General features: G+C 53.4%; 1 protein-coding gene across 1 annotated transcript in view; it reads left to right on the top strand.

Moving 5' to 3' along the window:
• Window positions 1–2,459: 2,459 nt before the first annotated feature.
• FAM20C (FAM20C golgi associated secretory pathway kinase) overlaps window positions 2,460–13,475 on the top strand; it is a gene marked incomplete at its 5' end in the record, with an annotated part of 59,860 nt that continues 48,844 nt past the window's right edge. Inside the window, 2 exons of the mRNA XM_082490495.1 lie at window positions 2,460–3,022; window positions 4,885–5,057. Of these exons, the coding sequence (XP_082346621.1) occupies window positions 2,460–3,022; window positions 4,885–5,057 (736 nt within the window). The remainder of the gene's footprint in view (window positions 3,023–4,884; window positions 5,058–13,475) is intronic.

Genomic DNA, 13,475 nt, shown 5'->3' with positions numbered 1-13,475 from the left:
TACTTTAGTGTTGCTTAATGCAGGGAAAAATGGGCCAGCACGATCAGCATTGAGATGATCCTGTGGAAAGGTGGTAGTGGGTGCGCAGAGTCATAGAATTGTAGAACTCCAGGTTGGATGGGACCCCAAGGATCATCTGGTCCAACCTTTCTTGGCAAAAGCACGGCCTGGACAAGACGGCCCAGCACCCTGCCCAGCTCAGTCTTCAAAGTGTCCCATGTTGGGGAATCCACCGCTTCCCTGGGGAGATTATTCCAATGGCTGAGCGTTCTCAGTGTGAAAATTTTTCCTCTTGTGTCCAATCGGAATCTCCCCAGGGGTAACCTATACCCATCACCCCTCGTCTTTTCCACGTGACTCCTCCTAAAAAGGGAGTCTCCATCTTCTTTTTAGCCACCCTTTAAATGCTGGAACGTGGTGATCAGGTCTCCCCTGAGCCTTCTTTTCGCCAGGCTGCACAAGCCCCGTTCCCTCAGCCTTCCCCCCACGGCAGGCTGCCGCGGCCCCGCATCCTCTCGGCGTTACCCTCCTCCTTCCCCTGCAGCCCCGCTCCAGACTGAGCCCTGCCGAGGACCAGCCCCCCCGCCCAGAGCATCCCTGCCTGAGCACCTGGAGACCACCGGGGGCCTTGTGCCTTCCTCCAGACCGCCCTCAACCTTCGACAACCATCAGCAGCGCGCTCTGGGCTCCGGAGCCTGCCCCGGCCCCGGGACCACCGGCTACCACTAGCCATGAGGCCACCCGGCCGCAGAGCCGCCTGCGCGGCCGAGGGCAGCAGAAGGGAGGGCGGATTCCCCCCCAGCGCTCGGGGATTATCACAGCCCACAGGATCTCGGATTAGCGCTAAAGCCGGTTCCTGGGGAGGAAGGCGAGCGCGCAGCTCGCCGGGCTGACCTTGCTCCGGCCGGGCAGGGGGCGAGGGGGCCGGTGGCCACTCTCCAGCCCGGGCCGCGGTAAAGTGCTGCGCCCAGCCCGGGCACGGCGACCGCCCTCCGGCTCTGCAACGCCGTTAGCGCGGCTGCCCCTCTCCGCTACCGCTTTATTAGTTTTTTCGTTTTTGTTTTTGTTTTTTTTTTTTTTTTTTAATTTTGCAAACCTTTGTGGAACAGACGCCCTCTCCTTGCCCCAGTTGGAGCTGCAGTAGAATGAAAAGGGGGGTGGGAAGGAGGGAGGAGAGGAGGGGAAAAAAAAAACCCTGCTTTTGGTTGAGGTTTTCCTGTTACTATCACTGTAGCGTTTATTTAGCCAATCTCCTAACTATGACGCGAGGAAGGCAGGAATCATGGCTCGCTCATAATATTTAACACACCCACTGAAAGCTGGAGCTGCAGAGCTACTAGTCCAACCAGTCTCCAGAATTCCGCGTAGCCGAAAGAGGTTTTCACTCTGCACCTGCCAAAGATCTCTCCCCCCTCTCCCCTTCTCTCCCCCTTCTCCCTCCCTCCCTCCCTCTCTCTGAAGGCAGAGCTGTAAGACCCAGCAGAGATCAAAGACGGGACCTCTTTGCTAAAAAGAACCTCTACTGTTTTATATTAGTTTCTTTCCTCTAATCCTCCCCCCCCCCCCCTTTTTTTTTTCCCCTGTGCCATATTTAACCTTTATGTTGCAGTTGTGCCATCAGACAGTTTTGCAGCCAAAAAAAACCAACCCAAGCCAAAGCGAAAGCCCAGCTCGGATACAGCAGCCGCCCACACTCGATCTCAGCTCAGCATATTAATCTCTCCCGAGCACTGGACGCGATGGATGAAGAAACTGGAACCGCTCGAAGAAAATTCTTTTCCAGCCGATGTTGTTAAGCGGCCTCAGGGGCGCGAGCGGGCGGGAGCGCTTCTGCTGCATCACCGCCCAGAGCCGGAGGAAGGGACTCCGCGTTTCCAGCCCAGCCAAATACTATGGATGATTTTTTTGCTTCCGTCGCCTTTCCGTACAGGTTTTCTTAATATTATTCTTACCCTCTCTTCCTCCTCCCCGTCTTTTTTTTTTTTTTTTGTAATTTTATTTAATCCGAGCGGGCGGCGGATGCCGGCGGCTGTGCCAGAGCCAGCTCTCCCGGTTTGTTGTGCTCCCTGGAAGAGAGCGAGCGAGCAGCCGTGAGCAGGCGGCTCTGCATACTGCCATGCCGCCGGCATTGTTTTCCTATTGATTTTAAAGGCTCGGTCCGCTGCTCCTTTTTTTTTTTTTTTACCTTTTTTTTCCTCTTTTTTTTTTTTTTTTCTCCCTCCCCCTCCTGAGTTCTTGATGCTCCTGAGACATGAGGACCTATTGTTTTTAGCCCGTTCGCTTCCCGGCGCCTATGGAGGTAACTTTATTGACTTGATCGCTCGCTTCCCGACGCCGAGGCGGACAGCCCAGGCCCCGGGGGGGGGCTGGAAGACCCCCGCCCTCCCGGGCGCTGCCGGCCGAGCCCGCCGCCTGCCCTCCCTGCCCCCTCCCCCGCTAACCCCCCGCCCGCCCCGGCCATGAAAATGCTCCTGGTGCGCAAGTTCCGCGTGCTCATCCTCATGGTGTTCCTCGTCGCCTGCACCATGCACATCATGATCGACCTGCTGCCGCGGCTGGAGCGCCGGGGCACCGCGGGCCGCCCGGGCTGCTCCTGCCCGCCGCCCCCCGCCGCCGCCGCCGCCGCCGCCGCCGCCGCCGCGCCTCCCCGCGGCGCCCCGCGCTGGCCCGGCAAGCACACCCTGCGCATCCTGCAGGACTTCAGCGCCGAGCCGGCCTCCAACCTCTCCTCGCAGTCGCGGGAAGCGGCGGAGCGGGCGGCGGGCGGTGCAGCGGGCGGCGGCGGCGGCGGCGGCGGAGGGGGAGCGGCGGCGGCGGCGGCGGGGCGGGCGCGGCGGCTGATCGCCCCCGGGGCACCGCGCCCGCCGCCCCCCGCCGCCCCCGCCGCCGCCGCCCCGCTGGCCGCCCTCTTCCAGCACCCGCTGTACCGCGCCGCCCTGCCCCCGCTGGCCGACGGCGACCGCCTCTTCAATGTCAACAGCGACATCAGGTTCAACCCGCGGGCGGCCGAGCAGCCCGACTGGTGAGTGCTGGGGGGAGGGGGGGGTCACGGAGGGGACCGGCCCGGTTTGCCCCGGGGGTGGGGGTGAGAACGTGGCACCCGGGGTGGCCGCTTTCCTTCCTTCCGCCGGGTAATGTCGGGGGTTCCCCTTCTCCGCACCCCCCCCCCGGGAATCGGTGTCACGGGTGGTTCGGAGCCGGAGCGGGAGCGGGAGCGGGAGCGGGAGCGGGAGCGGGCAGGGGGCAAACCCAGCGGCGCGGTGGCAGCAGGAGAAGGAGGGACGGGACTCGGTCAGGCCCGGCCGGGATGGGACACAGGCCCGGCCGGCTGTGTTCCTGCACCAAAAAAAAAAAAAAAAAAAAGGGCAAAAAAAGGGCAAAAAAAATAAAAACAAAAGCTCCATGACATGCAGAATAAACAGAGGAGCGCAGGAAGGCCGCAGTGCCGAGGGCAAATGTCCCCTCTCCGGCTGCAGCCAGAGGCAGACGCCACCAGAGGAGCGGTGCGAGAGATGGGGAGTGCGGGGGGAGCTCCTTCGGCCCCCCCGCCTCCCAGCAGGGGCAAGGGGCCAGCAGCTGGCCCCGGCCGTAAGCCGTTAACTTGGCCCCAGAGCAAGGTCCAATGTCCCAAAGGCATTCGTCCCGGCCACTGTCCCTGCCCGCGGGGTCTGTCCTGGGCTGCGTTCTTCATCCCCAATGAATTCCCGGTGACCCCACACCTCTGCTGCTCCCCGGCCTTCGGAGTCGGCAGTTGCCCCTGCAAATCCCGGGCCCTCTTGGCTTGTGAGAAACCCTGAGAAATTTTGCTGACTGAAAAATCAAAAGGTTTGTCTAATGCAACAGCACCCTCTTCCAAACACGCTGACATCCTCCCGGCTCAGCAGCAGCATCGCGCCCTGCAAAGCGCCGGCAGGCCGCAGAGCGTGAGCGGAACCTTTCCAAAGGGAGGACAGATATTGCTGATTGCCGCCCCTCCAGCGTGTGGATTGTCCAGGCCCCTTCCCTCGAATAACCAAAACTAACCCTGGAGTGAAATAACCTTAAGAAGTTCTGGTTTCTCTGCAAGAAAAAAAAAAAAAAAGCGCCAAAAAAAAAAGCATCACAACTGTATGAACACCTGGGGATGACTAAAAGCACAGAGGGATTTGGGGTAACAGCTCTGTGCTGGCGTATTCAGTGGGTGAAGAGTGAAATTATCATTGATGCCCACAATGCAGCTGCTGTTGTACATATATTTTCCTTAGTGCCTGCAGCCAAAGTTCGCAGAGCTAACATGAGATTTAGCAGTTCCAAGTCATTTTAACCATTCTTCTCCATAACAGTATCCTCCCGCTGGGGAAGGGGGCAGTGCCCGCGGGGGCAGTGCCCGGCTCGGGGGGTGCAGCCTCTCCTGGGCCTCTGCGTTCGGAGAGGAGCAGCAGAAGTGGGGGCACCGGGGGGGCCGGGCACTGCTGTGCCCCAGCGCTCAGCCCCACCTCCCCCTTGACAGGGGTGCAGGGTGATGCTGTGGCTTGGGTCAAACGGGTAAAAGATGCATGCGACATAACGCAGCCTTAAACGCAACCTAAACCGTGCAGCTCCACGTTGCTGCTCTGTAAGGGCCCCTGCTAACGCTCGGGGATGTCACGCCGAGTTTTGCTCCCGAATTCCACGGGCTTTAACTCAGGCACCATGAGTGGAGGTGGCAATGCGGCTGACCCGGCCCCAGGTGGGCACAGGGACAAGCTGGGGACTTCCCCCTCCCCTGTCGGCTTTGCCTCTCCTCCACGTTGTCACGTTTTGAAGCCCTGTTTCTTGATGCCTGTTACAAGCTGTAATGTTATTTCTTTCTCCTCATTTTTGGGTTTTTGTTGTGTTGTTCTTTTTTTTTTTTTTTGGTGGTAGGCAAAATGAAGATAATGAAGAATTTTTGCCAACTGGAGAAACCTCCATAGACTCCTACCCAAACTGGTTAAAATTCCACATTGGCATTAATCGGTACGAGTTGTATTCCAGACATAATCCTGCAATTGAAGCTTTGCTACAAGACCTGGTCTCCCAAAAGATAACCAGTGTTGGTATGTTCGGATATATCTCATTTTTTATGCTTATTTGCTCATTGTTCAGGATCTCATTGCTGTTTTAACATTAATGAATATTTTGCATGGCTTCTCTCTGGCGTGCCTGCAGCATCGCTTCCCGACTTCTGCGCTCATTTTCCCTGTTAAGCGTAACGAGATATTGCCAGCTCTGTATTACTGACTCACTGAAAAGCCTGCCAGCCAGGCAAGCCCCCTTCCTTTCAGGCATCTTTTAGCCACAATCAGGCTGAAAGTGTCTGGTTCGGTTCTTTAAGATAAATACGATGATTAAGAAAAAAGGACGGCAAAAAGCAGATAGCATCTTGCTGGTGCTGGGTTTGTGTGAGGGGCTGGTTGTTACTGGAAAGGCTGTGCCCGGCGGTGGGTGCTCTGCAGGGCTGTGGGGGGCTGCACGCCCCCCCCCCCCCCAGTGCCATGCAGGGAGCCCCGGGCAGAGCGCGGCTCTGTTCCGCTTGGAAATCCACGGCAGGGATGTGCCCTGCCAGCCTCGGGCTCTGGGTAGACAAGGTGACACAGTTCAGGGCTTTTCTCCAGGGCTCTATGGTGGCGGTGTGCGTCTCCTTGGATTCAGCTGCGCAGGGGGAAAAAACCCCAGAACCCCAAAGGCAATGCCTGGGGTGCTGCACACACGCATGGCGGGGGGCCGGGGGCTCAGCGGTGGAGTGCTGCAGCACAGACACCCGCTGCCGTTGCACAGCCAGGCATTGCCATCGCCATCGCACAGCCGGCCGTTCAGCCGCTGCCGTCGCACAGCCGGCTGCTGCCATCGGCCACGCTGACAATGAGGTGCCTTGCGCTGAGGGCAAATTTGCCGAGCCCATTTCGGAGGGCCGGAGCGGCAGGAGCTGCGCGGATGGGTGGTGTGTTGGCACCGCGGGATGAGGTCAGCGGGGTTTTGTCCTTTGTCCCCGCGAGGCAAAAATTCCCCTGGCTTCAGCAGGAAACGGCCCGGCAAGAATAGCACGAGTGGCCCCAAGGTTTCCATGTTCTGTGGCGTGTGAGTCACAGCGGCTGCCGAGCAGGATAGGGGAGATCCTCGGTGGTCAGGGGTGGGCTGGTGTGGCCGATCCGGCTGGAGTAGGTGTGGAAAGCAGGGTGCCACAGGAGAGCTGCTCCGGCAGGGAGGGGGCTGTGCTCGGCACGCAGCCCTGCTCCGGGCTCGGCTGGGCTGGCTTCGGCGTAGGGCAGTTTGTGGTACCCGGGTGCCACCCCACGTGCTGGATTCCAGGGTGCAGTGGAGACCTAGCTCATGAAAGATGACACACACGGGCTCATTAATTAACCTGTGATGGGCTTTCTGTCCCCAAAACTCTGGATCGGAGTGATTCGTGAAGGAGCTCGGGTTTGACAATGAGGCCATGTGTTGTCCCTTCTCCAGCTGAGCTGTGACCCCGCAGCAGCAGCAGCAGGCGGCTCTGCCCGTGCTGCTCTACTCTGCTCTGCACCGGAGGGTGACGAGGGATGTGGTGACTGTCTCCTTGACGTAGTCCGCACTTTTCCTGACCTCTCCCTGCAATGCCAGCCCATTTCTGGGGTGTTAGTGACACGTGTGAGAGGGGAGCGCACCAGCACTCTGTAACACGTGTGTTACCGTTGCTCTTTGAGCACATCCATCGAGGAGGAAAAGATGGAGGCTGTGCCCTCCCCTGTCCCTGCAGAGAGCGGCGGTGCCCCAGGCAGTGCCCAGGCTGTCCCCAGCCCTGTGCAGAGGTGATGCTCAACCAAACCCTCTCCTGGCTCACCCGCTGAGGTTTACACAAAATGCATCGGCCGTAGTGGTGTTTGGTACTGCGTGGCTGCTGGGTGCATCGGGGCTGTGCGGGTGGGCGGTGAGCCCCTGGCGCAGGGTGCCCCAAGGAGCTGTGGCTGCCCCATCCCCGGAGGTGTCCAAGGCCGGGTTGGACGGGGCTGGGAGCAACCTGGGCTGGGGGGAGGTGGCCCTGCCCAGGGCAGGGGGGTGGAACGTGATGGTCTTTAAGGTCCCTTCCAACCTAAACCCTTCTGTGAGTCTATGATCTCTGTTTACCTCTTCAACACTTCAGAGCTCAGGAGGACGTGCAGAGTTTGCAGCAAACTCGACAGTGTTCAATCTGTGACATCTGTCACTTCTGCAGAGCAGTGGGATGGTTAAGGTTGATGTAGGGACGTAGAAGCTGGTGGGAGAAGGGAGGTAGGAATGAGAAATAATAGTTCAGTACTCAGTCGTCACTTATCTTCTGGGCTTGATCTTCACTTGTGCTTCTGGGCATGTTGCTTAACCTCTCTGTGCTTCAGTTAACCTCGCAGCAAAGTGGTTATCATAAAAAACAGGAGTGAAATCCTCACCCTGCTGACGTAAGTGGAAGTTTTGCCATTTACTTCCCTGGGGCCATGATTTCACCTAATGTGTCATATAGACGTGTCGTGAGGTTTCCATTAATTATGATTTTGATAGAGCTTTCAGATCAACAGGGGGAAAGGGCCACAGAGGAAGATTTATGATTGTTATTAGCGATTTCCTATGGGATTGTCTCTCTGTTAATGTTTGAACAAGGCTCTTCAGAGCACGGTAGGGCCCCTATGCCCCTAACAAAAACACAGAGCCATGGTTTCTAGCAGTGATCAGGATAATTTCCATCAACTAAAACATGAGGTGCATTTGGTATTGGTATCGGTCGCTGCGGGAACCGACAGGGAATGATTCCTGCACATAAATCCCAGTCTAAACTCAAGTGTATAGAAGTGGAAGGGGACTTTTGCCAGTGCAGAGATGCCAGGATTTGAATTTTGCTGGTAGCGCTGCCCGCCTCTGTGGGGATTCAGGAGCTTTGTCAGGTTCCAAAGCAAGAAAGAACACATTGTTAATATACTGTCGGGGTTTTTTTGTTACACAGTGCAGTGTTTCTTATTTTATGTTACGAATTCTCTGAGTGTTTAAAAATACATGTTTTAAAATAATACCTGCCAGTTTTCAGCTTTACTGCAGAGCAGCAGCAGGGATTCAAAAGCATGTAAGCTGATTAATAGAGAGTAATGTATTTGACCAAAGGACATTTATAGGGCTGTTCCATTCTTTTGCGTATTCCTGCATATCTGTCTGTTTTTTTCTTTCCTTATGGCCATTTTTTGTTGTTTTGCTTTTTTTTTTTTTTTTTTTTAAGGCAGCTGCAAAGATGCCAGGTTAGAAGTATAAAATAAAGGGAAACCTTCATAATGCCCAATCTTCAGGCTTCTTTTTGCAAGCAGAACAATTAAATACACAGGCTTACATGCATTAGATGAAATGGGATATTGCTTTATCCAGTTTCTTCCCAGCGTTCAGCTTTGCTTTGGCTTTAATAGAATTAGGTGATTTGCTGTGTGGGTTCCTGATACCTACCGTAATTAGATCCAAACTGCAGCTAAACAGCTTTCGCAGCCACGTTGTAATTTCCCTGCTCAGCTTGCATTATTTATGGAGGAGAGCGGTGACCAGATTGATCCCCCGGCATCTATCAGAACCGCTCACACGACTCTGTAGCGTGCAGTGTGACTTTAAAATGAAAACGGCGACAGAAGCAATTCCCCAGAGCAGGGAGCACCAAGGTGACATTTTCTTGATGTTAAAGTTTAAATGGAACAAATCCCTGGCTGGGAAGGAGCGTCGCATCCAGCTCCCACAGTGACACCTAGAGCTGGCCTTGGAAAGGACAGGGTTACCCCGGGCGCTCAGGCTGAGGATGTACTCTGTGCCCTGCGTCAATATATATATATTTCCTATTCATTTTGTTCAGCATAAAGGGATAGCTCTTAATTTGATTTAATTCACTGAAAATTTCCTCTTGCCATAAATAGGAGCCTAGAGAGAATTGTTTTTCCACCGAGCGCTGAAACCTAGTTTTCAGAAGCAGCACATGCACAGGCAATTGCACATTTCCTTTGCCTTTCATAACTGTTTATTGCATGCATAAATAACCATAGTTAGCTATTTTCTTGCATATTTACAAGACGTCTGTGCATAATTGTGGCAGCGCTGTCAGCAGTTTCACGACAAATACGGCCCGGTGTGTGGTAGAGGCAGCCTGGTCTCGGCGCTGCTCGTGCTGCTGGCCCGAGGGGCTGGGGGGGGGTCACCTGCGGGCACAATGGCCTTCCGTCATTCCTGTGTTTGACTGGGATTCATTTTTTGAGTCTTTAAATTCTCTGGTTGGGAAGGTTTGGAAACATTCCCCGACTGAGTTCATTTCTGAACCTGCACTGCCTTCAGTTTGTACAGGCGGTAATTAGAAAGCACGCACGCAAGATTACTCACGCAGTGAATAAATGCTGCAATTAACTCAGGTGGACTCTGCTTCAAGTCAGGGGAAAAAAAAAGACAAGATGTCTAATATTGAACCTAAATTCTGGTGCTGAAGTAAATTATAAAAATCTCATCCAAAGGAAGGGAAAAAGTGCTGTTGAGAACATCTGAAAAACTTAATGAAATGTAGCACCATTGATTTACTGTATAAGAAAACAATGAATCTGCCAAGAGTCAACAGATTGATTTACAATTCCAGATGAAAGGAGGGGACTTAAAATGTACAACAAAGCCTCTGAATGATTTCACAGATCTCTTCCCCTCCAGAAGCCTCTTACTCTCTTCACTAAACCAAGAAAGGCCTTTAAAAACAAGTTAGCAGAATTGGCTGAACAAGAACACATTAAGAGATGATGAGGGCTTGAATTTGTTTTGAAATTTGTTCTTTACAGCTTGAACAGGGCCACGTGTCTACCCTGGGGCAGAGTATTACTTGTTAAAGACAATCAACGTGTTTAGGTTAGATTTAACTTGATCTATAAATAGGAGTTCGAAATGGATCTGAACGTCCTCTGTTTCAGATGTTACCGCATCCTGGGCTTTGACTGGATCTCACTTCTCAGGCGTTACCTTTGCATAATTAAATACATTTTAAAATGTTTGTTGGATTCTGACCAAAAGCCAGGTTCAGAGGTCCTGTTGGGACTCTTGCTCTCCTTCAGAAGAGCACATGGTCCGGACAGGCCGGTAGGATGAGGGCTGTCCAGTAGGCAGAGGAGCTGGAAAGCCAGACCAGTTCAAATTCCAGGTCAACATTGGGCAACATTGAGTCTCCACTAGGGGTTAGTACCAGCAGCTTTAGAAGACAGACTCAGAAACCCTGTAGCACATGGTTAGAAGAAGATGATTGAGAGATGATACATAGCTCATCTTTTATATCGGATGGTGTCTGTGCATCAGGAGGGGAATTCAGGTCCTGTTTTGGTGAGGGGACAAGGTGGGGAAATAGCAGACGTGGCACGTGGCCCTGACAGCAGGCTCGTAGATGGGGATGGAGCGAGGACCTTTGGAGGCTTGATCCAAAGTCCATGAGAGAAAACAGAAGGAATCCCACCAATTTCCCTGGTCTTTGGACAGGACTCTAATCCCACAGACACTCAAGCAAAAAGATATCTCGAGGAATTTTTTGCAAAGCCTCCTAAAATGAGGAAGATTTCTGTTCACACCCAAAAGCCCTTGCTCTGGGTTAACAGGAAAGGTTAATGCTGCTTTCCATTTCCTTCTACTTTGAGGGGAGAAGAGAGACTTTGAGTTGCCTGAAGATAAAAAGTAATGATTGTATTGGGATTTGTTTTTAACACTGTGCCAGTACGCCCAGGAGCTGTATGAGACTTGATTTGAGGTACCTGCTGGGAGCTAGCAGGTTTATAAAGCCTTTTACAGAGCTGTTCACGACCTGTGATGTGCCAGTATATTCAGAAACCCTAAAAAAAAAGGTGAATTCAAAGTGTGACTAGGGTTTCTCTCGGAGTCAGCACAGTCTTACATTGCAAGGCCTCCTTAAAAATACCTAAGCCTGCTGATGGTAGATGTGACAGACTGCAGTGGTGTAGCGTTCTCCAGTTTCTTGGAAAATTGCATATGCTGCTTCTAGGTATTAGAAATTCTTGAGAAATGTTCCTGTGGGCAGTAGGTGAAGGGACAAAGGCAGCTCCAGATAAGCCAACAATGCTTGTTGAGGATAAGCTCCTGGGAGCCAACGGGGCTCCCGCTCTTTGGCCATAATGGCCAGAGGGACACGTTTAATGGAGGTCTGAGCAGGAAAGGGAGTTCCTGAAGGAATACAGCTCATAAAACGAGATGAAAGCCCGTAGGCAGATGTAACGCTAGGTTAGGGCAAGGGAAGTAATCTGACCTAGAGGTCTGAGGGAATCATCTCCAGTGGGATCTGCTCTTTTCTGACATTGCCACCCCCAAGGCTTGGGCACCCCGGATGGCTCCCAAGTCTGCTTAGTTTAGAGGGGCATGAAGGGTTTTGTTGAGTCCAAAAGGACAGGCTAAGCTCATGTGTTTCTCTCTCTGTGGGGATTGCAATGTTAGACTCTACCTAGTCTGAGCTTGGAGGGTGGCTTTGAATGGCCTCCAGCCTGGCTGGTCCCTCCGCAGCACGGAACAAGCAGCCCCAGTGGCAATATCGGCGTGGGAGTCCGGATGGTGTGGGGGGAAGCCAACGTGGGGCTTGGGCACAGACTGCTGCCCATGATGCACATGGCTTCCAGCGTGCCCTGCTGGAAGGCTCGAGGGGACACTGTACCCACCAGTGTCACCCTCTGGTTTGGGGAGGTCCAAGTTTACTCCTAGCAGTGGTGGGGGGACAACGTGCCAGCAAAACTTGTGTTTGGTTGAGGCCACTATTGCAACCAATTAAGGCAATACAATAAGATGGATCTGAAAAGACCAGGGAGATGCTTTTGTCTTACTTCAGCTCAATTCCTTCTGACAGGAAACCAGGCCTTTGTGTCTCATGGAAGAATTATTCTGAATTGTTAATCTTCTTCATACATTTCCCTGCTTGGTGATGACACACTCATTGTTGAGTTCGGCTGCTAACAAAATCATTATCTGTCGAGTGGCTTCAATTTGCTGAGAAACCAGTCCTCTTAGCGTATCTGAAACTTTGTGCTTAGAAAAGGGCATGCTGGAACATCTTTCTTTCTTCTTCTTTGCATTGATGTGATTTCCCAAACACTTGGCTTCCCAGCCGTGCCTCAAAATGGGCTCTATCCTTCCCTTTTCTCGGGTGGGCTTAGCGGACCTTTGCTATATTTTGGTCATACGTGTCTCACAGAGGAGAGGGAGCCAATCTCTAAGCCCCGTGCTCCTCAGAATCGAATGAAGCCACATAAATTACATACATTTCAGAGAAAATTTAGAGAAAAGCTGGTCTTCAGTTGGCAGAAGCGGTCTGGAAGCATCTGTGTTGAGGTTGCTGGGCTGGGGGGAGGTATACCTGCCAGAACAGAGGCGATTCTGCCCTGTGGTGCTGAGGTCGGTGTTACTGGAGATAACTGGTGTTATATGGAGACAGCCCAGGCAAAGAGGGGTGCAATCACAGCCTGGGCCTTAACGAGCTGGGCACACCCCGTGCCTCAGGCTGTGTCGGGGCAGGGTGGGTGGCGGGGCTGGTGGTGGCCATGTGTCCCCGGGTGCTGGCCAGAGTGGCCAGGGGGTGCCCAGGGCACAGAGCCAGGCTGGGGGAGGCCGGGGCAGGGTGGGCCGGGGGCGGCTGGAGGGCTCCAGCTGCGGCGGGCCTGCGGGCTCCGGGTGGGCTGAGGAAGGGCCTATGGCTCCCTCTCCCCTCTGGTGCACATCCACCGGCCTGTTCTGCGCCACAGGGGGGGTTTCGTTTGTGAAAGCCACGTGCTTCCTTCCCCCGTACCTGTTTGGTGCAAGTTACTTAACGCCCTCTAATTTCTAATTAGGTGTTTGTTCCTTTGGGATAAACTGGAAATGCAAGAGAAGGCTGGGGTCAGCGAAACAGCAAGGCAGGAGGGATTTTGTTCTAGGAGAAGTGTAATTACACCCTGACCAGATTTGCATAGCATTTTGTTGCAAAAATGTAGATTACAAGTGCTGCAAGAGAGCTGATGACCTATCGGCAATAAGGCACAGAGATGAGTAATTAAAAGGTTGCGCAGCTAATGACATTGGTTAGAGGAAAAAAAAAAAAAGTACAAGCTATATAGGGGGAACAAGGGCAGCGCTAAGCCAAAATTTCCAGAGCAAGGTAACTTGACATTTATGTAGTTCTGCAGTTGACACAGGTTTTGTCAGAACTGTAGAGAAAGGGATTGATTATCTGATGGTTCGTAGGAAGCGGTTTTAAAGGACTGACTCACGCACAGCGGCACGGCTGCCCCGGCCTGCCGCCCCGGGCACAGAGCGGGGTTGGGCAGCCCGGGCGCAGGTCGTCTCACTCACTGAGGGCAGGTTTGACTGAGAAAAGCAGCTGGTTTGCCAAAGTATATATGTCTCTTTTTTAAGTAACCTTATCATCACGTAAAATGCGGTTTTATGAATTCTTACACATAAAAAAGTTCGCTTTGACATTAGCAACACTATAACCCGCCTGTTAG

This window comes from Vanellus vanellus, assembly GCF_965231255.1.
Source record: "Vanellus vanellus genome assembly, chromosome: 14".
In the NCBI taxonomy this organism is placed as follows: Eukaryota; Metazoa; Chordata; class Aves; order Charadriiformes; family Charadriidae; genus Vanellus; species Vanellus vanellus.
The sequence above is the reverse complement of the archived record's forward strand: the minus strand, read 5'-3'. Positions and strand labels throughout refer to the sequence as shown.